Raw genomic sequence first — 25754 nt, 5'->3', positions numbered from 1 at the left:
CAGGAATTAATTTGACTTTGTACAGGTGTTGGAGATTTGTCTGGAAAAACCAACCTTGGCTTGTCTTGGATTACACAATGCCCTCATAAATGAAAATGGCTGGAGTTTATTGCTCATTTATTAACATACCTGCAAAGCAGATTAACACAATGGCTCTTTAAATAACTGAGAAGTAAAAGAACTTGGTGGAAAGGATGTCACTGAGGTAATGTTGTCTCCTTTAAGTAGCCAATTTTACAAGTAAAAGACACTGGTAACGTTGTCGTAGACAACAAACTAAAAGTGTCTCAGTTCACTGGCTTTGTGGCCAGCAAGATGGTTAGTGAGGTAATGATTTTTCGCCCCGGTCTACATAGACAGTACTCTTACGTCAGTGTGTACTCTATTGACATTCATGTTCTGTGCAACAGGGTGGGGGAGATAGGGTGATGGTTTAGTGTATATGTACATTGTGTCTGGCAGTGGGTCTGTTTAGATTAAGAAACTCCCAGAAACAGTATAGATATTGAAGTCAAACTGTGGCCTTCAGAAATGGTTATCACCAACACAGATATCTTTTTCAAACTTGGGTTGTTTTAAACAGTATTTCCACAGATAAAGAGGCAGTGATAGGCATTCAATAATATTAACTCTCTTAACGAGGCGCTGACACAGAATGCGTCGTTTGCGTCCATCTGTGTGGTTATTCAATAGGTTTTTTTTTGTCTGTGTAAACGTGCACTAGACGGATGTCTTTGACCATTGCGGCACTTCTTGCAGTTTTTTTTCCCAGCATCTCGTGCAGGAACACTGCTTTATTAGATGCTGTGTATCTATGAAAAACGCGCCTCAAGACACCTATTCGTGTTTTTTAGCGCATGGATGCGTTCTTTGAAATACTTAGTTTTTCTGTGTGAAGGATCGTCCCCTACAGCGTAGAGTGCTCAGCCTTTCAAAGTATACTCTGTTGACTACGAGCGAATACGTACGAATGTGTTTGACGCATGTGCACTACAACTGCTTTGTGCTACTTTTTATTACAGTCAACGGCAGTTGCATGTGCTGATGAAGCTCAAAGACGAGGACTGCTTTACGTCGAGAAAAACTGGCCCGCACGCGGACAGTCCGCGCAGACTGTGCTGATGACTGTGCGTGATCCAAAACGTGGAAAACCGAAGTATACTTTCGCCTTTACTCACTTTGGGGGGCCATTAACACCAAACACATTTTTGCATCTGTCCGCACAGTTTTTCCACTTGTTTTATGATGTAACCATACTCTAGACCAGGGGTGTCAAACTCCGTTCCTGGAGGGCCACAGCCCTGCAGAGTTTAGATCCAGCCCTGCTCCAAAATGCCTCCTTGTAATCTTCAAGCACTCCTGAAGACCTTGATTAGCTCCTTCAGGTGGGTTTGATTAGGGTTGGAGCTAAACTCTGCTGACTGTGGCCCTCCAGGAACAGAGTTGGACACCCCTGCTCTAGACGGACATCTTTGACCTTTACACCACTTCTCACTGTTTTTTTTCTCAGCGTCTCTTGAGTCAACTGCGTTCGCCTCGTTGTGTCTAGCTCTTTTTAGCACAAGGACGTGTTCTGTGTGAACGACCCCTTAAATCTTGGGTGTACTTTGTTTTTCTGCATGCCGGATCGTCTTGCACAGCCTTTTAATGTATACTCTTTTACCACAAGTGAAAATTAACAAGTATGACGCATGCGTATTACTCTGTGATCCTCTTATAGCACATGAACGGTAGGACATATGCAGATGATGCGCACAGACGAGGACTGTCTGTGTGTCGAAAAAAACTGGGCTGCACATGGACTGTCCATGCAGAATGTGCTGATGATAAAAAATTCTTCATGCATACTGTGTGAGATCCGATCTGGAACACGGAAAACCGAAGTACACTTTGGCCTTTAGCTGGTTTATTCCTAGCTGTGTAGCCTGTGGTCTGTGTGTGAACATTAGTGTGAGGGCTTGGCAAGGCTCATTAAATTGACATTAAGCTCAGTGGCTGCAGGTAACTAATACAATTAAAGTGAGCCAGCTTTGCCAGGAATTCTCTCAGAACTATACATACCAGCCTCAATGTTTATATATGCGTTTGGTTGTATATATGGTATTTTCCCATGAAATATCTGCCCTGTTAAGATACATGTTTTGACAAAGTTTATGACGCTTTCAAATAGTACAGGGGCATTACCATGGTAAAGTGATGTTGTTAGAAGGTACCATGTTACTTCGAGATATACCTTGGTTCAGAATGATTACCTTATTCATGTACCATGGCATTTTCATGGTGCTCCATGGTACTTCAAGGAGATTCACCATGGTATTACCATGGCATATGTCCAAACAACATGAATCATCATGTCCAGGAAAAACATGGTAATACCATGACATTTTTTTACATTAACATTTACTGTTATTTGTTTAACAGACTCTAATCTAAAGCGAATGAAAAACACAAGCCATTGACATATCAAAGACAAAACCAGTAAATCAGAAAAGTACACGTCTAGAGAAGTGAACCATTTATTAATGTTATAATAGCACTGCCTTTTGGCATTTGAAATTTGATATTTTTAGCCTATTTGAAATTGTAGTCTTGTGTTTAAATTATCACAGTAGACTGCAATAGACTGCAAATCTAGATAAAACTAAACCGAGTGAAGGCTTTCATTACCTCAGTGTGACTACGAAGTCTGTTTGAAGTAGTCGAGCCAATGAGATAAGGAGATAATAACTAACCAGTGAGAGTCTCTAAACATCCCATTCTTCTTCAAAGCTTAAGAATGTAAATTCTATGTTACAATGCAGACTTTATTTGAACCAAAACACTAATTCTGGCACTGACTTTCTCTCAAGACAATGTGTGGTCGCTATGTTTGAATTGTGTGGTCCTGGGCCACTGAAATGAAATTTCAAGATGGGCGTGGCTGAGGAAATCCTAATTTATTTACATTTAGATAAATATCCCCCATGGAATGATATGGAGGGGGTTGAATTACCCACTGGTAGAGATTAGCAGAGTACAGTAGAGCCGACAGCTTGTGTCCTCAGGAACATTTCGTTTCATCGGGTTCCATTTTAGCCATAGCCAGTTGGCCAGCTGAGCTTTGAATGAGAAGCACATGTGAGCGCGAATTAAAGTCAAGACCTGGTATTAGTCCAACATTCTGCTGAAAGGGCAGTGAAATATAAACTCAAATTAAACTCAGCCAAGACCCCTTGAACTTCTGTCATGCTCTAACGGTAGAGGAGTGTTTAGTTAACATTTGTGCACCTTTCTTAAGTGATGTAAAGATGATCATATATATTTCAAGCCTGTTATGCTACTGCAAAATCAACTACAGGACTATCAGTCCCATTATGTCCAAAATCTTAACTGTGAGACTTTCATATCATATATATTACTCTGCTACCGTTGTGGGTTTTACTGTTTTTTGCCTGACAATATGCCCCGACCAAACTTCATGTCCTCCGCCAGCCTGGTGTTAAGATCTTTGCACCCCAAACACAAATTTTCTTCCCGATTTCTCACCGCGATAAACATTTTGAATTGGAACAATGGATTCCTAATGAGCCATTCACACCTGGAGCGAAACGTTTTTGCAAACTTGTTAAATCCTCATTCTCGGTCCAGCTAAATGATGCATTGAACCACCTACCATACCGGGTAAAAATGCTTGTCAATTAGCACCACCTATTGTAATGGTATGAATGTGCTAACAGCGATCTCGTCGCTTTCTATGTGAAAGGGCCAAATAGGTGTGCAAAGGCCTTTACTTTCAGGATGGATTGAGCTGGACAAATTTTTGAAATTCACTGTAAAACAATTTTTTTTACTATAATTATTCAAAAAAATTTACTTTAATGGTAATGAGAATAATTGGAAACAGTGGGAATAGTGTTATGTTAATAATGGGGGGGGGGGTGCTTAATATAGGCTCAATTTTCTTTTTGCAGAATAACATTTCATATTTTTTTAGTTAATTAGGTGTTTAGTATGACCAGGATATTTTCTTGACAGGTTTTGTGAGAATCACTCAGTCACATTAATTTTAAGAATGCCTACAATCCCTAATTAAGAGTTTAAGGTGATTTGAAAATCAAAATATTTACAAATCCATAAGAAGTTATTCTGATATACTGTGGAGGGTTCATAGAAATAGTAGGCTATAGGAAGCAGATGTTTGCTGTAAACAAGAAGTATCTGTTTGAGTAACGGGAACAAGCATGTGTGAGTAATCTGATGACCAGGATAGAATGTGATGTTATCTGATCTCTCAGTATGTTTGGGCATGAGTAACTATCACAAAACGTGCAACATCGCCCATGCTTTTATCTGATTGTTCTACAGATGAAAACGTGTTCTAAGTAGATGCTTGATTGTTCTAACTGTAACCCATCAAAGAGCAGTCATAATGTTATTGTGTGTTTTGTTTCCTTACAGGAAATTGTACGCCATCTTCTGCCTACTACTTTACGAGCTCTTTACGTCAAAATCAAAGTGCAGAATGGCGTTCACTATACAGACATACAAGAGGACGGGATTCTGGAGGTGAGCTGCTCATGCAAATCTCATTCAAACTCATGCTCACGTTTTGGCCAGAGTGTTTGTTGTTTTATGACTAGCTTTGATGACGCTTCAAGAATGTTTTATGCATCCCACAAATGCTTGTGAAGCCCAGAACAAAATGGCATCCTGGTTCCATGACTGTCCTTTGTATGGTCGATCCAGACCTAGAGACCAGTTAGTCTCACAGAAGGGGGAAGCAGGCGGATAAAGTCAGTTTGGTGGTGGGGGGGGCATTGTTATGCCAGGGAGTGGGTTTGGCCCAGTGGACGTCATTGTTTTGCACAACTACTGATCTGTCCTGCCTCCTAGCACAAATGGCTCCTTGTTAATCATTTGCCTGCTGACCGACTCAGCCATGACATTCCAAGAGCTCAGGCCTCAAAGAGGCCTTGCACAAAGTCTTCTGTGCTAAGCAGACGCACGCTGCTGTAACAGGCACAATGCAGGGGAAGTCAATTGTTTGAAACTAAAACAAGCTGGTGACCTGATGCTGAGGCCTAATTATGTGATAAATGAATTAAGTGTGAAATGTGCATTATTGATTAATGTAGTATTAATTATTAATCATTATTAATGATAAATGTAGTATTAATTATTAATATATGCATAATTAATGATGTACACTTTTTCTTGGTGATGATATTCTATTAGCGAGTGTGTTTACATGCTGTCTTACATCAATTATTCTTAATAAGCCACAACGTGTAATGCAGTTTTCTTTTAATGGGTTAAGCAAAAACAGATCGAAACGGGTATAGTTATCCTTTAACTCGATTAAGCTTTGCATATAAACTCCTTTGCGGCGTTCTTACTGCTTATACAATGTGCGCAAGTGTTGTGTGTATGCATGTTTACGGTTTGTCATCAAAAGTAGAGCATAATCCGATGATTTCTAATTTCATGCAGAGTTTTCTTATGTTCCCTTTTATTTTTAAATAAGCTGAATTACGATAGTTATCAGAGTATTGGTGTGCATGGAAAAATGCTCAATGTCATTATGGAAGATCGTCTTAAATTGTGATCATTTCTGTTATGCAGGTCCAGTATTTCTTTAAGATTTTGGATGGATAAAGCAACTTTAAGAGACATTCGTCTAACAGTATTTAAATAAAGACCACTTAAACAATACCTCAGTTGTCTGTCCATTTATTTTTTTTCAGGTATTACTCAGATTTAAATAACATTACAAGAGCACACAAAACTCTTGACAAGTGCTGTGATGTTCAACATTGACTTTTAAGCACAAAATATTCTAGAACATGTGGTACTGCATTGCTTCTGACCGGTTTCTAATCTCTGACCAGAGACTTTGGTATTTGGATTCATACATTACACATTCTCCTACTGAAAAAAATTGTACAACTGCATAAATATAAAATTCTTTCACCATTGAAATGGCTAAAACATTCATTAGAAAGTAACACCACATAACGTGATGTCTCCAGAACAAAAAAAATAAAATGATTAAAAACACTGAGTTGCCATGGTGACCACTGGGCACACATCAGTTCTCCAGACTAGACACAGTTCTACACTTAATAATAAAGGAAATACAAGTCTTACACAGAAATGTCATTTGCCCCAATTTCCCAAATACAATCAAATAAAAAGTCAATAGGTGATGTTAAAACATTCCCCACAAATCAACGAAAAAAAAAAAAAAAGACAGAAAGAAAGAAAGAAAAGGAAAAAAGTATAATTGAACGGAGTGCAGTCACTTACTCACACACCTGGGGAGTTCAGAGCGTACCATGCCAGTATTTTCAGTTTTGAAGTAGACAAATACACACATTCCCACTCAAACACCCTCACGCTCACTAAAACACACACACATACACACACACACACCTTGGACCACCAAGTCGCTCACATAAGACAACAGAAATTACAACATGGCTTGGAAAGGACCATTGTATGCGACTACAATGCACTGCACACTCCATAAAATATAGAGACCACACTAGGCAGAAATACTCAGGGGACAGAAACACTGCTCGCTACATCAGTAGTGGAATTATAATTTACAGTAATAAATGAATGTCCCATGGCTCACGGAATATTCTCATTTACAGTAGAATAAATACTTTGCTATTGCTACTCTTCCTGTAATTTACATTCTAACCCTAGACATGCAGAGAAAGCTAGTGTAAAGCATACAGATTAAGTGTAGGTCCCGTTTGTTATGAAAGTTTGTTCAAGACTATTTGTTTTCCAACTGAATTTGTATTTGTCTAAATTATTGTGTTTTGAAAGGGGCAGAGTAAAAATGCTATTTTCATAGCAATGGTCATGACTTGATGTGGATTTTGATGTCAAAGCGTCCCTGAGAACGGTCCTTCTCGCTGTAACCAATGTTCGCTCCGAATACTTTGCACTCAATGCGCATGTCGAAATCCTTCGAGATGTTCTGAAACTTGATGGCCAATAGAGGCTGGAGGTACTGTGGCTGTAGCAACTTGCCATAGTAAGGATAGTACTGGAGGGGGAAACCAGCACCCACCCCGAAGTAGTCAATATGCCCAAGCTTGTCTGCTTCTTCTGCTCTCTGTTGACAAGCAGACCTAGTGTTAGATGCAACTGGCTTTATGGTATATGGTATATACTGTAACCAGGATGTTAGTATTTCTTACCTTGCTTGAGCAGTGGATTGGAATGAGATTGCTCTGAGAGCTGGTGTGGATTGACTCAGGGAGACTGTCATTCGAAACTGGAGGCTAAAGAGAGAGATTGGCATCTCAATATTAAACCAAACAACCATGGATTTATCAACCACGGAAGTATTCAAAAGTTTATTTTAGTAACAGTCTAAAACTCACCCGGGGCCTGAAGTTGACTATCCTATTGAGTTTAACAATGATGCAGGGTTTGCCATCCTTGAAGCCAAAGGATGGGTCCGTTAAGCCTGAGCACTCCTTCAGCCAGGATCTATCGAAACGGCAGGCCTTTCTCATGCCATAGTCACCCTCCAGTTCTCCACGGTCTGTGTAGGTTGTGGGTTTGTCTGAACATGAAACACATTTAAACCTGTTAGTAACTAATGCAACTGTGTTTACCACAACAGTACATGAGCATGCAAGAAGACCCTCAAATAAAGCCACAAATGTGTACCTAAGCAAACATTAACTGGTGAGTTATCAATGAAGATCATATGACAGAGCTGGAAAACATCTTTAGCTGACCTACTTTTACATACAGCAAGGGTTTCTAAGACTTAAACCATACATATACCTGTATATACACAACTACCTTAAAGGAATAATAGTTCACCTAAAAATCAAAACTCTGTCATCCTTTTCGCACCCTCATGTTGTTCCGAGCTCATATTCATTTCTTTCACTGTGGAACAAAAATGGAGATGTTACAATGTATGTAAGTCTCAGTCACCATTCACTTTTATTGCATTGTTAGCCATACAATGAAAGGGAATGATGACTGAAGCTGTCATTCTACCGTCAACAACATGAGGGCGAGTAAATGGTGATTTCCCTTTTTAGTAAACTATTCCTTAAAATCTATTAGAACTTGATGTACCTCCACAGTCTTCATACTTCATTTGATCCATCTGATTTGAGATATTGTATGCCTCCAAAAAGTTTTTCATATTTTCCACATACGCCTCATAACTCTTCGACTCCCCCGCGGTGAAGGTGATCTCTGCTTTGTCTGGGCGCGGGGTGTGTGATAATCCTGTAAAGCAAGCGTAGAGGTTAAATGTAGCAGAATGTACATTAAATTATAATTTAGAAGTGACTTTTTTCTTGCACAATCTCCTTCTAGCTATAGGAATGGTGAATGTCAGGTAACCGAGGCACATGCAAGAACTCCATTATTTGTCATGGAAGTTTGCTATTCAGATTATCAGCTTGGCAGTAATTTTCCACCAACTCGAGTGGACAGCCAAAATGGGGTGTGGTATGAGCAGAGCCAGCAGAGGAGAACAAGCACATGGAAACCTTCTATTGTCTGTAATGCGAAGATACTTTTCAACAAGCAAGTAATGACCTTCCATAAACGTGCTGCAGCTTTAAGATGGCAAAGCTGGTGATAAGGACGAGCTTTAGAACATTGTACCTAAGAAAGTTTCGTCTGCGTTGTTCCAATACAGTTGTAAAATCACACAGGCGCTCTGTCTATCCAGTTAGAGCTTGTGTGAAAGTCTCACAGCCCTCCCCCCTCTCCTCTCCACAACCTCACGTGCTCCTCTCACACAATGGAAACTTTAAGCCCCGAAGAGGGAGGCAGGACTTGAACGCAGGCAGCATGTTTTCTACGTCCGGCCTTCTTCACAGCAAATAGCAGCACACCATGGTGATCTTTGCTCCATTCCTACTCATGTTGTTTCTCTTTCTCTAGAGTTCACTGTTTGAGGGCTGCCTCTCTTAAAGGGGAAATGGCTCTTCTTGGCAGACACGTTTATGTTCGGGGTCTGAGACAGTGCTTTATGCATACAGCTAAATTTAATGTCAAGGCGAGAGTGTGCACTATGCAAACATTCATTGGCATAAGACTGGCATGGCTGGCGTAGAACAACCTAATAGTTTCCAAACTGCGGCAGAGATTATGGAAACCACAGTATACTATGCTCTCCACTGTTTCTTTTTCCATCTTTATAGCCAAATCTGAATTGCACAAGATTTATTTCAGCAAATCAGGCTTATCGAAATCTTAATAAACCCTGAAACTGTTGTAAACCGTTTTAATGGTATTCTCAAGCCCACATACACTGAAGGTGTCAGTGCCGAGTAAATGACAAGACATACCAGTTCAAAGACATGCAAAGCATGTAGCTGTGAGGAACAGCTTTGCTCTCAGAGCCCAAACAGGAAGCTTCACCATTCCAGCAGGGAGTGTGAAGGTCAAAATGGCTTTCTGTGTGTGTCTCTCTTGCCTTCTCCTCCCTTAGACCTCCCCACCTCCACCCTCCTCTCTCTGAGATCAGACAGACCTTTAGAGAAGCTGAGCTGTCACAAGGTTTAGTGAAACAAAGTTGCGTTAAAATATTCTGGAACATTTTGCGACTTCAATTAAATGAGTCTGTCCGAAAACACTTTGTTCTTTCCGTTTTTCCATTTCAATGCCAAATAATAATATGTAATGTTCCTGCCTCCTCGATTGCTTTTTATAGCCTGGGATGGAGAAGCCTCTTCTGAATCTTGTCAGCATTTTCCAGTTTCAGTGGAATGTTCTGGGTTCAATACAAGTTACACATAATCGACAGTATTTGTGGCATAATGTTGATTACCATAAAAATTATTTCGATTTTGAAATAAAAAAAAATATTTTCTTTAGAAAAAAAAAAAAAAAAGAAGCAAAAATCAGTTACATTAAGACACTAACAATGGAGGTGAATGGGGCCAGTCCATAAACATAAAAATACAGATTTTTTCAAAAGTACACAAGACGTAAATACTGCATGTGTTAACGTGATTTTAGTCATAAAATCAGGGATTTAGTGACATAACAGCATTTAAAAGATTTACTGGGTTCATCTGCATTACGTCGATATGACAGAAGTTGTAAAATTGTATATAGCCTAACTTTAAACAGATAAGGTTAGTAAGCAATTTTATCACACTAAAATCATGTTAACAGTAACACGTATAATGTTTCCAGCTTGTGGCTATACACCTTTAAAACAGTGTATATTTAAACAGTTATGGACTGGCCCCATTCACTTCCATTATAAGTGAATTTTCCCTTGTAACTGTGAGGGATGAGTTTAAATAACGTTTTTGTGATAATCAACATTATGCCACAAATACTGTTAATTGAGCCCTGAACATTCCTTGAAAGCATTCATTTATGTCAATATAATATTAGCTTCTGGTGTATTTCACAAAAACACACTGTTATGGTTTTAAGATCTGTGATTTCTATTTTAAAATGATGTTGAAAGCTGTCATTTTGAAGAAAAAAAAAGAGTAATCTTTCAAAAGATAGTGTAAGGGAACACTAAAGTGAAAGCTCCCATAGTGTAATGTTAAAACCATCACCAACATTGCAACACTGCTGCATTTAGTACTTTTCACAAACCACACCAGTCAAAACAACTATTAGTGTTAAATTACATTTGGTTCATTCTGTATCTCTTACGTTGGGCAACTTTCAAAAATATGTACAACAAATTTACTCATCCTCTAAAAACTTTTGGGCAGGTATTTTTGTGGCGTGCAATATCTTCAACATCAATTAATTTGTTTAGTTACCTGGGGGCGCAACCCTGTCCTGGTATGTGGGTTTGTAGTTGCTGAGAGTCAAGAGCATGGCCTGAATAGTGCCAATGAAAATTCCAGCCAAGCAGCCATAGAAGATTACATAGAAGATGAAGATTTTGACTGTGAAGAAAAATAGATGAAATCAATAGGATATTTCAGTGTGTGTACAAGAGGAAAATTAGGCTACATTTCACTTTCCAAAACACAAAAATAAACATAGGCAGATATTGGCTATATATATATATATATATATATATATATATAGCCAATTATATTATATATATATATATATATATATATATATATATATATATATATATATATATATATATATATAAAAAATCATAAATTGGACATTTAAAGGAATAGTTCACCCAAAAATGAAAATTCTTTCATCATTTACTCACGATGTAGTATTCCACATGTGTATGTCTGTCTTTCTTCTGATGAACATAAACAAAGATTTTGAGAAGAATTTCTCAGCTCTTTTGGCCCATACAATGCAAGTGAATGGGTGCCAAAATTTTTAAGCTCCAAATGTCACACAAGTCAGCATAAAAGTAATCTATAAGATTTCAGTGGTTAAATGAATGCCTTCAGAAGTTAATGATAGGTGTGGGTGAGAAACAGATAAAAAAAATTTAACTATAAATTCTCCTCCCTGGTCAGTAAACCTCCACTTTCACATTCTTCTTCTTGTGTTTTTGGTGATTCACATTTTTCATGTATATCGCCACCTACTAGGCAGGGAGAAGAATTTCTAGCAACAAAAAAAACTAAATATTGATCTGTTTTTCACCCACACCTATAATATCACTTCTGAAGATATGAATTAATACACTGGGGCATCCTTTCACTTGCATTGTATGGACCTACAGAGCTGAAATATACTTCTAAAAAAAATCTTCTTTTTTTTGTTCTGCAGAAGAAAGAAATTCATACACATCTGGGGTGGTATGAGGATGAGTAAATTGAACTATCCCTTTAAGGGAACATTACAACTCAGACTAATCAGTCACTAAACTACAGAGCATACAAGGTAATAAAATAAAAGTCATCAGAGGTGAAAAATGACCAATTAATTTGACTGAATAACTGATAATCAAAATAAAAAAACTCTAAACTGGACTTTTATACATCTAAAAATATACTCTATAACATACTAATTACTGAGATTTAATTTGCAAATATGCCAAATGTCCTAATTCCTTTCATGAAGTTGAGGAAGTTAGCTTGCCTTAAAGGCCCAGCATCTTGCGACACAACCCAAACTATTCAGAAAGTTTCCATCACTTTGCTGCGAGTGCCTGAGGTGACAGCGACACCAACTTCAGTCTAGCTCACACATTACTCACAGCTCCCAGAACTCACATGTCCCCTGTGTGATGCAACAACAGAAGACAAGCTCCTGCTTTGCAGAATAAACATTCCTGTCTGTCAGTTGCAGTGCCAGTCTGTATACTTCATTGCGACCTCCACAGACAGTGTGTTTGTGTGTGTGGTCATACTTCCTTTCCTTCAGTCCTGGCAATAAACCCTTTGACGGCTCTAAAATCTACAGGAAACACATTTATGTTTCAATACAATGCCACAAACAATAGTTTCACGTGTTGTAGTCAGAGTAGGCAGAGAAAAAAGCTTCTCCCTATGGGTATACATTTGTGGATGTTTGCTTTTAAATCTTGAGATGGTAAATTCCTTACAAAACCACGTTCAAGTCAGAAAAACAGCAATAATCACATCCAGAGAGGAAAACACAAACACAAAAGTGTCCACTGACAATTAACTTTGTACCTCAGTCCCTCACACTTCTGAAGGCCTCTCCTCCATTATGTAACCAAAGAGAGTAAATACAGTACATTTTATGATGTCATGTAGTCTTCAGTCCCATTATTTTTTGGGCAGCAAACTAAGTGACAAAATAGTGTAGATCACAGGAAGGAAATGTACGACTGCTGTACTTTCCGTTTACAGTTAGGCTATCAACGAGTCACGGAAACAGGCACTGAAAGATGATTCACAAAATAGTGCTTGCGTAATGTTAACTTGGTCAATTTCCACCCAACCTGTAATTACTTTATCAAGACTTATTCATTTAAAAATACGAATTTAATTTTTACAGGTATAAAGTTATTTTCAAAGTGAACACAGCTAGCTAAGCTACATGTGACTGCCACACTCATAACACTCCACATGTACTCCACATGTGTTATGCTAAACTCAGCAGTGTGTGTGTGTGTGTGTGTGTTTCATGACATTTCCCTCCATTTCATTGCTTAACTGCATGTTTAAAACATAAAAAAGACGGTTTTTAAAGACGAAATTATTAATTATATAGCGTGGTTACTAAACAATGCAGGCCTTTGCAACTGAAGCAAGTGTCCACAGAGGTCAATCTCACATGAGCAGAAATGCAGAGATAAAAACGAATGTTGAGGACTGATAAAACTATAAACCACAGACGGTTTCCCACTTTAAAAGCCTAAATTAAAATGACATAAACCAGGCGACTCGTGTGATTTTGACCAAATATTACTGTAACTATTCCATTATGACTACGGTAATTGTAGGTCATGAGTGAACTACACAGGCCAAATCACTTTGAGGAAAGAAAATATAAACTTAGTCGCCTGTACAAACATGTTCATGTCATATGCTTCTGCAAACAACTTTTATGTACTCTGACTCTTGGAAAACATGACCAAATTATAATTCGAAGACAACTAGACTGTTCATTTCAGTCGTCATTTTAACCATTAAAGATACAGCTGACTGACTGTGACTGAACAATAACAGAACATCGTTATCACGACCTTTTTTCTTGTTGTTCAAAGAGCCCCAGGACGGGACCTAAACTTCAACATCTCAGTAAACCATTCATCAAACAAAAACATTCAGTTCCATTCAGTAATTTCCATTTGCACCCTCTTCTGGCTCATTTCAAGTATTATTTCCTGATAAGTTAATTTATTACACATGTATGACTCAGTTATTTCGGCACATTTACAAACTATAAAATATTCGTTTACTCGATTTTTTTTATTCTCTTGATAGGATAATCTGATTAAGACAGCGCGAGGCGTTTTTTCCCAGTTTGAAAACTAAAGTCACGACTCACACAGCGGCGTGTGAAGTCTCATCAAACAGGTGTGAAGACCTTCCAAAGTCACGATACACATTGTATATGTTTGTCCTGTATTTAACGTTATTCCGTATCAATATTAATATCTAATTCGGAAGAAAACCTACTTTAATCCAAGAAAAGAGGCGCTGACGACGACAACTCATTACAACACTTACACCAACTGCCGCCTGTTCGTCCTAAAAATTCCTTCTTATCCGAATTCCAGATAAAGGTCTTCCATCCACCACCACCATCTTTATTCGCAGACATTTTCGGTAAATAGTTCCCTTTTAGGCGATGTGTGAGCGGGCGTTATGAACTTTACGGCGATGTTGTCCCTTTCCTTACGATGTAAAAAAAAGACCTCGACAAAGTCGTACCCGGTACCTTTCCTTGTAGTTACTCAATATATAGTCAGGATTTCGACTCCGCCCAACGGCTGTTTTAATAAGTTACCTTCAAAAGAGGAGGGCACATTCTGACCAATAACACGCCGCTTCGCATTTGCGTAACCACTCGTAAATGGGCGTGGACTTCATGCTTGCTTGAGCACAGTTCAGTGTTGCTTCTTTCAAACTCTGAACTGTGTTCTTTACCTCAGAATGATAGTTGATCTAGTGTCTTGATCCTAATGCAATGCCACAGGTAATTCCTTCTCCCTGCTTTGTCAGTTTTTGAACGTTATACTGTATCTCGAGATGTTGAGAAGAACACAATTTGATTAATCAAATGAAATATACTTAAAAAGCATTAACTCTTGTGGTAGTCATAAAATTCCAGATGGCGCTGTGATACAAAGCACATTTTCAATCTCATGGAGTACCGTGCATCTTGAGTCCACGCTAAAGTGGTTTGCATAATTAATGTGTGCATCATCTGTAAATCCTAGTTTTATGTAGTGTTTGGTTGAGGGAGAATAGTTTTTCTGATGACCTTTTGTGGAACAGTCAAGTTCAAGTATATGATCTATGCTCCATTCTAGGTCATTTGTGGGAGGTAACAGGAAATGAGAGGTAAACCCAACTCCACCAAGCCTGAACACATGATGAACAGAGTAAAACAGTTACAGTCTCTGTAACATTAGTGAAGTGTATCTAGGGCATACACAGGTATACGCCGTATGCTCACCTATCTTTCTTAGGATGTTGCGTATGTCCACCTAAAATAAGTGATGGTATGACTGCCAGTACAACGAGTATGCTTTTGACCCAGAACTTTTTCTCCAAGCATGGAGTGAATATTGTTTTTTATTATTATTATTTAAAAAATTGTACAGAGATTCTCTTTAAACGCGCACGGAGCAGCTGGAGCAATACAGACAGTACGACTAAGCTGATCTACCAATTAGAACGTTCATTTCAGACGAGATTGGTTATTTGCTAACTAATCATATCTACCGTTTCAGGAAGGGGTGGGACATTTCCGGCATCTGATGCTGACGCAAAAGCATCCCTGGAGTAACCAGAATTTGCGATGTAAATGTATTTTCCTGCTAAACGTAAATATATACTGTATATAGAAAGTGTGTGTATATATATAAACAGGGTCAGGGGGTAACGAGATTACGTATTTAAAATAAAAAATATAACTAACTGTATTCCACTACAGTTACAATTTAAATAATTGGTAATGAGAATACAGTTACATTCAAAAAGTATTTTGATTACTGAAGAGATTATTTATATTTATTGTCATTTGTTTAATTTAATATGTAGTCCTTTCTAATGGAAAACATTTATCCATATAAATAATGCAATCCAAAATGCATTTGAACTTCGGTGAAACACTTTCTTATGATGTCTTACATTCATACAAGCAGACAGAGAAGTAAGTTTGGAGTACGTTTGAGGCAGAAGAAATAAAAATAAACCTTGTGTAAATTGTCAGTTTAATGCTAAGATAAAATGCTATTTCTAGCCATTTTACATGCACATTTTACCAGGCACGTTCATATTTTTATAATATTGTTTGTATCGTTGTCCTGTAAAAATATACAAAAATCTGATTTATCTTGTTTTAGAAACAACAATGCATAAGATATTTAGATTTTTCAGAGAATGTGAACCTCTTTTAATGTTTAACCTGCTGGCTTAAGTAATGCCACAAAATTAACTGTAAAGAGACGGATAGCTCTTAACACATCTGCACTGCTCTTACACAGTTTAGGACTGCATGAACACAAGCGGAGTGATACACACAATGAAGCGTCCGATTACTGATGGTGTGAGACCATCAGTAGTCATGGAACATCTCTCGTCCAATCAGATTCAAGGACCAGAACTAACTGTTGTATATATGTGTATATATACAGTGTATATATATATATATATATATATATACACACTGTACAGATATAGATACAGTGTTCACCTACCTGTCCAAATATACATGACACAATGCGTAACTGAGTATTTGAAGGAAGGGCATCAGCTCAGGAAGTGTTAAATATATAGTATATATAGTGTTAGCATATATAGTCGTGATCCAATTAAAGATATGATCCAAATAATGATACAAATATTTAGCTTGGTATTTTCAAAGGCTGCCTGAAGAGGTAGAATTTTTAACAAGCAAAAACATTGCGGCCACGTTTGTGTTTATCTCGATAATGACACTGGGTCACATTGCCAGAAGAGAGTATGGATGGTGATAAGGGTTTTTCTCCTGGCCTCTAATGTGCAATAATCTTTAAGCTACAAAAAGCACATAAAGGCAGCATAGAAGTAATCCATAAGACTCAAAGTCTCTTTTTTCACTGTCCATCTTGCAATTTCAGTCTCTCAGCACAATCATGATTTCAAATTTGATTACACTTACTTGTACTACTTGACATGCGTATAGTGCAATTGAGCTTGAAATCATGATTGCCAAGGAGACTACTGATGATGTCAAGATTCTGTTCTCACCCAAAACCAATTAGATCACTTTAGAAGACATGGATTTAATCACTGGTGTCATATGGATTACTTTTTTGGAGCTTCAAAGTTTTGGTCGCCATTCACTGGCAATGTATGGACCTATAGAGCTGAGATATTCTTCTAAAAATCTTCATTTGTGTTCTGCAGACAAAAGAAAGTCATACACATCTGGGATGGCATGAGGGTGAGTAAATAATGAGATATTTTTAGTGTAAATTATTCCTTTAATAGTGTTGCTAGATCAATGAAAGATCCTTATTCCCATACAGACTATTGTTTAATGTTAAGCAAATCTACTTGACATAAACATCAACAACACATTTCTGAAATTCCGCTGATGCTTACTGGCCAGTAAGAATGCAAAAGCTCTGTGTTTACATAGATCAGTCTATTGGCAAGTCCTCTGGGATGTGCTGCATTCCAGCATACGTTGCTGATTGAATGTGGCATGCGTTTGCACTACCAGACCCCAGTTCATCAACAATGTCATACCTGTGCAACGGCATGGAAAGATGGCATCTTCTTGAACAGAATGCCCCAGACACCCTTGTCTGTTCCCCCTCCATTTGACACTAAGTAAACTCTACTATTACTTTCAAATTCAAAACAACTTTCTCTTCTACCTGACAAGCTGCATTGAAGATCGTGTGTTGAGCCCTTTGATGCCTGAACTTCACTCTCTCTTACAGCCAGTGCATTGTCTAGTATTAGCAGTGTTTTCTTGATGTGTATGGAGCACAGTCATGATCCAATTAAATATATATTGCTTGGTATTCTCAAAGGCTGGCTGAAGCGCTAGAAGTTTTAAAAAGCAAAAAGTTTGTGGCCTCTTTTGTGTTTATCTCAGTAATCACACTGGGTCACATTGCCAGAAGAGAGAATGGATGGTGATAAGGATTTTTCCCCTGGCCTCTAATGTGCCTGGGATGGATATATCTCTACCTCAGCTGACAGTGTTGCACACAACAGTGACAGCAGTGTCAAAATTCAGTTGTGCAGACCGTGTAGAGGGGTTACAGTCAATGACAACAGATATGGTGACAGAACATTGCTAGGTGAAATGAAAGAGTTTTGTGTGTGTGTGTGTGCATGTGCGTGCGTGTCCGTGTGTGTGTGTGTGTGTGTGTGCATGCTTACGGTGTATTCTTGGTTTCCAAGGTAACTGTGGCCTCATATGGAAACCTCCCAAGATTACTTGGGCTGTGAGGTCTGCTCAGAGATAAACTGTTATTAAACCAATTAATCAGTTAATTTAGAAAGATCTGAATAGGATGCAATGAGGTGATTTTATCTTACATCTTAATTGAATTTTGAAGAACTTCAAAGAACTTCTTTGGTTAAAGAGATGCATCCTTATAGTGTTTTGGTTAGACCTGTGGACTTCTTATACCACCTCTATGTCATATTTACATAGAGCCTTTGCTCTGGAATGCAACCCTGCACAAATAAATGAAAACACGCCAGGCTACACGGTTCACCAGTTTGGATATTGTGATGATGATGAATGGTAAAATCCTCTCAGTTTCAATAGAGTAACACATATGGAGTTTGGAGTCCTCCATTGAGTAGGATTTACCAGAGTGATCACATGCGAGAAACAGAGAGTGCAATATTGTCTTCATTTATTTTTTTACATTTATTTTAATAATTTATTATTTATTCTCAACCATTTTTGTTAATTGTTGCAAACAATTATTGTGTAACAGGTAAAGGATGGGCAAGAAGGAGGCGGGAACTGGCTGAACAGTTAACGTAAACTTTAATGACAGAAAGGAACTTAAACATAACAAACTACTTTCCAACATAAGCAAGACAAAGACGTAAACACACAACACGTGTGTCTCCCTCTCCCACTGATTAGTCATCTCAGTGTCAGGCATGTGTCATCACGCCCTCTTTCTTGTCACACTCCTCCATTGCCAGATTCAGGCCAGGGAGACCTCCGGCCTGACTTAACCCTCCTTCCTGGAGGTGAGGTTTTGCCCTTTCGGCCGTCTTTCCTCCAGCCGTCCTTCCCCACCTCCTGGGAAACAGAGAGAGACGATGGGAGGGAGAGGGGAGAGAGAAAGCGCAAGCAGGTGAGACAGAACAATAGAGAGAGAGAGAGAGAGAAAGGAGAGAGAAAAAGTGGCTCGCCACATTTGTGACACACTGGCACCTGGTCCTCGGCCAGCTGGGCAGTGGTCCTCCGCGATGGCACTGGACATCACCTCCTGGTGGATGGCAGCAGGCTTATCCATCTCCTGGCGGCTGGCAGCGTGCTCCTCCGCCCATGGCAGCGGCTCCTCCTCACCAGGCGGCTGGTAGTGAGTTCCTCCGCCCCCTGGCAGACAGCAGCGGCATCTCCGTCTCTTGGCGAATGGCAGCGGGCTCCTCCGCCTCCTGGCGAACCACTCCAGTACCACCGTACCATACCTCCTCAGTGTCGTGGCCCTCCATCAGAGGCGAGGGCTCTTCGACAGCACATCCCTCCTACTTCCCAGGTTTCGGCACCACTGTAACAGGTAAAGGATTGGCAAGGAGGAGGCAGGAACTGGCTGAACAGTCAATGTAAACTTTAATAACAGAAAGGAAATTAAACATAACATAAACTACTTTCCAATATAAACAAAATAAAGTCGCAAACACACAACATGTGCGTCTCTCTCTCTCTCGAACTGGTGTCCCTGCCGTTCCTTATTTCTCTCCCGCTGATTAGTCAACTCAGTGCCAAGCGTACGTCATCACATAGTGGCTAAAGATTTATTGAGTGGCTGTATCAAAATAAACTTACTACTTTAGTTCTGCTAGATTCCCACCATCTCATGGAATGGAATCATTCTGACTTTAAAGCAGGCCAACATGAGCAGACTTTCAAATTATATATGTGTCCTTAAAGGAATATTCCTGAATATTCATTGTCCCTCCTTTAATAAATATTATTATTATTTTTTTAAATAAATGTGAAGCTTATCATTTTATAAAAGCACACATTAATTCTTCTGTTAAAACTTGTGTATTATTAAAGCTATAAAGTTGATTAAATCATCATTCTACAGTCTTTTTTATGATTTTAGGGATTACGATGTTTGGTCATCATGTCAACAAAGTTGTAAAATTGCATGTAACTTCACACAGAAAAGGTAAGTAAGCTAAATTTAACTAAATTATGTTACCATGCATATTGTTTATGTCTTGTGGCTATTCTTTTGAAACCGAGTATGTTAATATTTACGACTTGGCCCCATTCACTTCCATTTTAATCAACCCAAACTGTATTTGTGTGCACGTGTTCATGAATTTGCTTGCAAGTATAGAAAAGGTTATTGATGCATACTGTGCCCATGGAATTTATATGAATCTATGGGGTAAAAACAAAACGGGGTGAACATTTGTATATTTTTTTATTTTCATTTTTAATTACTTTATTGCCTTCACAAGTTCATTTTAAATAATAATGTGGGATGACTAATATTTTTTTTAGTACAAATATTCCATAAAGTCTCTCAATTCATTCAAAGTCATTAAACCTTCATGCCTAATAATGAGAGAAATTGAAAAAATCTGTTTAAAAGTATTAGATGGAGTATAGCAAAGTATTAGATGGAGTATAGCATGCCACACCGCAGGTTAATTTTCAAGAAGTTTTCATGTGAACCACCAAAAAATATATGTGTAACCTAATGTCTTAAATTACTAACCTGCTTAATGAAGTCATATTTTATCCTGGACTGCTTTATTTGATGCTCTGATTTTCTCTGTAGCTACATTAAGACACAGCATGGGTGCAGCCCAGTGGATGACCTCTGTAATAAGTAACAATGGTCATATAGAGAGAAGCAATGTGCCTTATAATGTGCATTGGATGCCAGTCTCACTGAATACTGATCTTCTTTTTAAAATAATAGTGATTGCTTTATTTGAGCTTACACCACCAAAGTTGATACTGCATTTAGGCCTATTCACTTAAAAAAATAAAAAATTAAAAACATTTTAAATTAACTTGTTTTATTTATTAGTCAAAAATTTTAATCTGTTGTCAAATATAAAACATGTAAAAAAAATTATTATTATTTGACAAACGAAATCTGACAAATTAGGTTACAACAACGAAAGTAAAAGAACTTTGGGGTAACATTTTTGAAGTTTACCACTTTTTCCAGTTTATATGTAAAATATATGTATATCAGTATTCCCTCTGGTAGTATAACGATATGACTAACTGAGATGCTGTGCAAGTTGTACTCCTTCCCAGCATCTCTGAACTGAGTGCTGGTGCTGCTGAGAGCAGTTTCTGTTATGTACATGTATTCTACACTCAATTCAATTGTTACTGCTGGAGCCAGCAGGAGGCCTGGACTCAGCTCCCCATACACAATTAGAGGAGTAATCTAGGAAGTGGTAAATAGACAACCAACCCAGTGCAGGACTCTCAGTGTGAGACAAAGCCAGAGGGAAGTCTGTATCTGACTGTAATAATCAATACCCCTCCTGCCCCTAAAAACGGCATGCTATTTGAGGTACGCGCTGTCCTATGCTATTTAAGTATAAGTATAATCACTTATATTATAATAATCTGCAATCTATCATCCCATATTATATTATTTTATATTGTTTTTATAACTTAAATTATAATTGTGTGCATGTATTTTATTTGTATTGATTTTGTTTGGCAAACATGTCAATGATGATGATGACATTGAATCCGAAAGTAGAACATAAACATAATTTGAGATGAAAACAAAAACCTTCTCCTCTGGCTGATAGACTCACTGGCTGCTCCACAGTGACATGTGAGAGAAGCAAAAGTCAATATTGTGCTTTGCAGAGAGCATGTAAAGCGATTGGTCTTGACGTGGAAGTTACCCACATCCATCCGTGTTGCAAGTCACTGATAGGTGGAGATCACGTAGACTCCGCCTTTGAGTGGTGGTTGTTTTAATGTAGTGCTTTAGCCACTCAACCGTGTGAAGTGGTGATATGCTCACTAAAAGTCAGTGAGACAGAGGATGTCACAAGGTTAAAATAATCAGTGGAGAGGAGTGAATGAATGAGCGCATCTGAGAGACCGCTGTCAAGTCTTGTCATAGAAGAAACGTCGAGTCAATCTTTGTATCTGTTGATCAGTTATTGGCAATCACTATTAAAGTGTTCCTGTGCTAGCCAAAGTCGCAGGTTATATTTTCCAGGAACACACATACTGATAAAATGTATACAGTGAATGCACTCAAGTCAGTTGCTTTGGATAAAATTGCCAGCCAAATTAATGCATGTAAATGAGTCTGGTTTGTCATATTTCAGAGACATTTCCAATGCACCATATATACACAGAATGCTTGATGCACTCATTGTAGGTTGGTACATTTAAAGGAAAATTTCACCCAAAAATAACATTTCTGACATTATTTGTCCTTACAATCTCATATGACTTTCTTCCGTGGAACATGAAAGGAGATTTTTTAAAGGGATAGTTGAATGAAAATTGAAAATTCTCTCATTATTTACTCACCCTTGTGATATCCCAGGAGTGTATGACTTTATTTCTTCACCAGAACACATTTTAAGAAAATTAGAAAAATATCTCAACTCAGTAGGTCCCGATTCGACCTGCGGTTAAATTAATGTCATATACACCTGGGAGATCATGAGGGTGAGAGTAAATAATGAGAACATTTTCATTTTTGGGTGAACTATTCCTAAAGAATGTCGCGATCACTAATTTTCATATAGCAGTACATAGAACATGTGCTTTACATTTGGTGCTTTTTTAAAGTCCGCATGTAATCAAAATTGACCCTATTTACTTTGTTAGCGTGCACATATTGCTAGTCTTGACAGAACAAAAATGTTGTCTTTGTAATCTTCAATCAAGATCTGAAAATTAGCTTTGCCTCTGGAATAACATTCATTCTCTGATGACGTCAGTTAGACGTCTTGGGCAGTACATCCTTTAACCACTCCCCTCCAACCGCCAGTCTGCTTTGAGCTTCGAAAGTGAGTAAAAAAACGCATAACAAACAGAGATGGCGAAGGGGTGCATTTTAGGTTGTGGCTCTCCCAAAATCCTTTTCCCCAAATCCAATCCCTCAAATACCCAGGTTGCGGCCCGAAAGCTTGACTTTTTGCATTTCGAAGAAGAAGGGATATCAGAGAGGTTGCTGTTGTGTTGGAAGCATTTCACCCGCGAATGCTTAAAAAATTAGACAGAACACCATTTTTTCTTTTGTGAAATATCTGTCCTTAACAGATATGGCTGTCCCATCAGTGTAGACCGTTGGTACCTCACAAAGTTTGACAGTAAGTGAAACTAGCTAGCAAGCTCGTCAGAAATGTTATTTGTCACTAGCTGCGTTATCTACCAGCTATATATTTAGACATAGTTTTAGGCTACTGTTCTAACCAATGCACACTATTTAAAACCTTGCCAAAATACAGTAATTAAAAACCAGTTAAAGTAATAAAGTTTGCAGCAGTAATAGCAAATAACAATTAGTTTTGAAAAATTTGCATTACCTTTGGGAGACATCGAGATGCTTTCGAGGGTGAACTTGCTCCTGAGCATCCAAGTCCTGGTCACCGCTTCCCTTCATAAAATGATCCTCTGTGTGCTCCTCGTCCTCCTCCGCCTGCTGCAAACAAACTTCTTTCCCATCAAAAGCGATTGCTGGTGGTGTGTCAGGTGGTGAGTAGTCCTCCACAACTGATTGTAAACTTGCGTTCCCCAGAGCTGCGTCTATTTCTGTATGGAATGCCTACTTTTCTATAACCAATCAATTCCCAGTGGATAAAATTGCTCCGCCCTCTGTTTTTTCTCATTCAATATTCCGTTCCACTTGGAAACACGTCATGATACTGAAGTAAAGTCGGTTGCAACTTCCGTTACATTTGGACTTTAAGCTTTAAAAAGTAGTCAGTGAGACTCATGCATCATATTCCAAGTCTTCTGAAGGCATAAAATCACTTTGCGTGCGTTATTTACTATCAAATCAAATTATTAATAATAAATTCCACAAATTTAATATGGCAACAGTCAGTAACATCAGACCTTTTTGGCATGTAGTCACGAGACACACAAGAACCAATGAGTTTTGATGTTATTGACATGTCACCATATTTGATAGTGAATAACGACTTACATTTTAGTCTGTTCATACATCTGTCATTCAAACTGATCGTATGATTTCAGACAACTTTTAATATGACGCACATGTCATATTGACTACTTTTATGGCACTTTTGGGTGCTTTTTCTAAGCTTGGGTGCATTATTGGGAGAGCTCACGTGATTTTCTCTCTCTCTCTCTCTCTCTCTCTCAGCTCCTGCAGTAACGGAAAGATGGATGAAAGGCTAATTCTTGCTGTTAGAAATTTTCCAGTGCTCTATGATATGTCTCTTCCCAAATTCAAGAAAAATTCTGCGTGGAAAGGTGTATCTGAGATCGCGGGGATTTTGTGGACCCAGACAGACCGGCATTTGCATTTTCGCCGCAGATAAACAGCCGCTATGGCAAACAGCACACCTTGATTCTCATTCATCTTTGATGTAAAGCATTTTATGTACTGATTCCATTTATATTTAGTCTTTTCCCTCCAAAATGTTTGTTTTTAACGGCAAGAAAAGAGATTCGCTGTCAACAGCAATTGAATGACATCCGTCATGTCATGACATGTCAATGTCATTTATAAACGTTACTAGGCAACCAGTAGAGGGAACGCCCACTAGCGACTTCACCGCCAGCCACTGGCGACCTGCAGCTACAAAATCGCTGGCAATGTGAATGCAGCTTTAAGGTCGCGACAGCTTGTGTAGCCGGAAGTCGCTGTGCTCTCATTGAAAATGAATGGTATGGAGTCGCTGTCGCACGCGATGTCACTGGCAGTGTGTACGCACCTTTACTGTGCAGATTGAGCAGAAGGGTTGGACTGTCAATATGTCAAAAAGTAAATAAGAGCATTATATCAGAGCTCTTGAAGGATCTATTTGTTGCTTGAGTATTATGAGTTAATGTGGCTGAAACTATGAGGAAGTTAATGGTTCTTTGCTTTGCAAATAATCTGTATTAATGGAAAGAGGGTGAGGGGCGAGAGAGAGAGAGAGAGAGAGAGAGAAATGGTATTATAGCCTTCTAAGTGTGTTCTGAGACTCTTCGTGGCATGATTAGTTTCATGCTCACCAATCACGTTCTTCTCTACCATTATTCCCCTGTCAGGGCGGCTTACAACAAAATGCCCACCATCACCACAATTGTCCTCGAGACCTCTTCCAAGAAACCATGATCCATTGCTCTAATGAGGTAGGTGCCCTGCAGCATAGCAAGTGTTTTTTGGAGAACCTCTTGTGCATTGTGGCTTTTTGACTCATTTCTTGAAATATGTCAGTGAAGCTCAATTAAACAAAACAGGTCTTGAAGAAAAACAAGCTCTTATTCTAGAAAACTGCATTTACAGTATGCATAGCAGTCTTTACAATGGATTTAAAATACAAATACACAATTTCTTTGACTTGATTATTCCTGCTGCATCCAAAATATTACATCACAAAAAATTAATCTACATCACATGATAGATGCACATTATCTCATATTATGACATGTTTTAGACACAATAGAATGGGCATAGTTGAGACCATTATGCTTTTCGTTTTTTTTTTCATTTTAACATTTCAACATGAAGGTTTTCATGATATCGGAACTGAACATAATCCGATGCATATTAACACATTGCACTTCTATTAGATGAAGTCACTTCCTGTATTATATATTATATATAAGAAGCATATAGATCTCTTCAGATTGTAGTCCTTAAACCAGCAGACAATTTGTATTGTTGGGCCATGGGTTCCCTCTGGAATTTTAATCCAAAAGTTTTGGATTTATGACAAAAATAATATCTGTGGTTAAAAAAAAATACTTGAAGAGACTTTCAGGATTTGTTCTACAACATAAAGTCACCCAGT

At 38.4% G+C, this 25754-nt stretch overlaps 1 protein-coding gene and 1 pseudogene across 1 annotated transcript; one reads left to right on the top strand and one right to left on the bottom strand.

The window, feature by feature from the left end:
• The window catches only part of LOC127653739 (nucleoside diphosphate kinase 7-like), a 48528-nt pseudogene extending 42849 nt beyond the window's left edge, over nucleotides 1-5679 (top strand).
• Nucleotides 5680-5693: 14 nt separating this feature from the next.
• On the bottom strand, nucleotides 5694-14293 carry LOC127653877 (sodium/potassium-transporting ATPase subunit beta-233-like). The gene is made up of 6 exons (XM_052140687.1): nucleotides 14079-14293; nucleotides 10770-10898; nucleotides 8095-8250; nucleotides 7380-7564; nucleotides 7194-7277; nucleotides 5694-7108 (listed from the first exon to the last, which is right to left on the bottom strand). The coding sequence occupies exons 1-6, from the start codon at nucleotides 14170-14172 to the stop codon at nucleotides 6851-6853; spliced, it is 906 nt and encodes a 301-aa protein (XP_051996647.1). The 5' UTR covers nucleotides 14173-14293; the 3' UTR covers nucleotides 5694-6850.
• Nucleotides 14294-25754: the final 11461 nt, after the last annotated feature.

The sequence above is a fragment of the Xyrauchen texanus genome, chromosome 13 (assembly GCF_025860055.1).
Source record: "Xyrauchen texanus isolate HMW12.3.18 chromosome 13, RBS_HiC_50CHRs, whole genome shotgun sequence".
NCBI classification, from domain to species: Eukaryota; Metazoa; Chordata; class Actinopteri; order Cypriniformes; family Catostomidae; genus Xyrauchen; species Xyrauchen texanus.
This window is presented reverse-complemented; position numbering and strand designations above follow the sequence as displayed.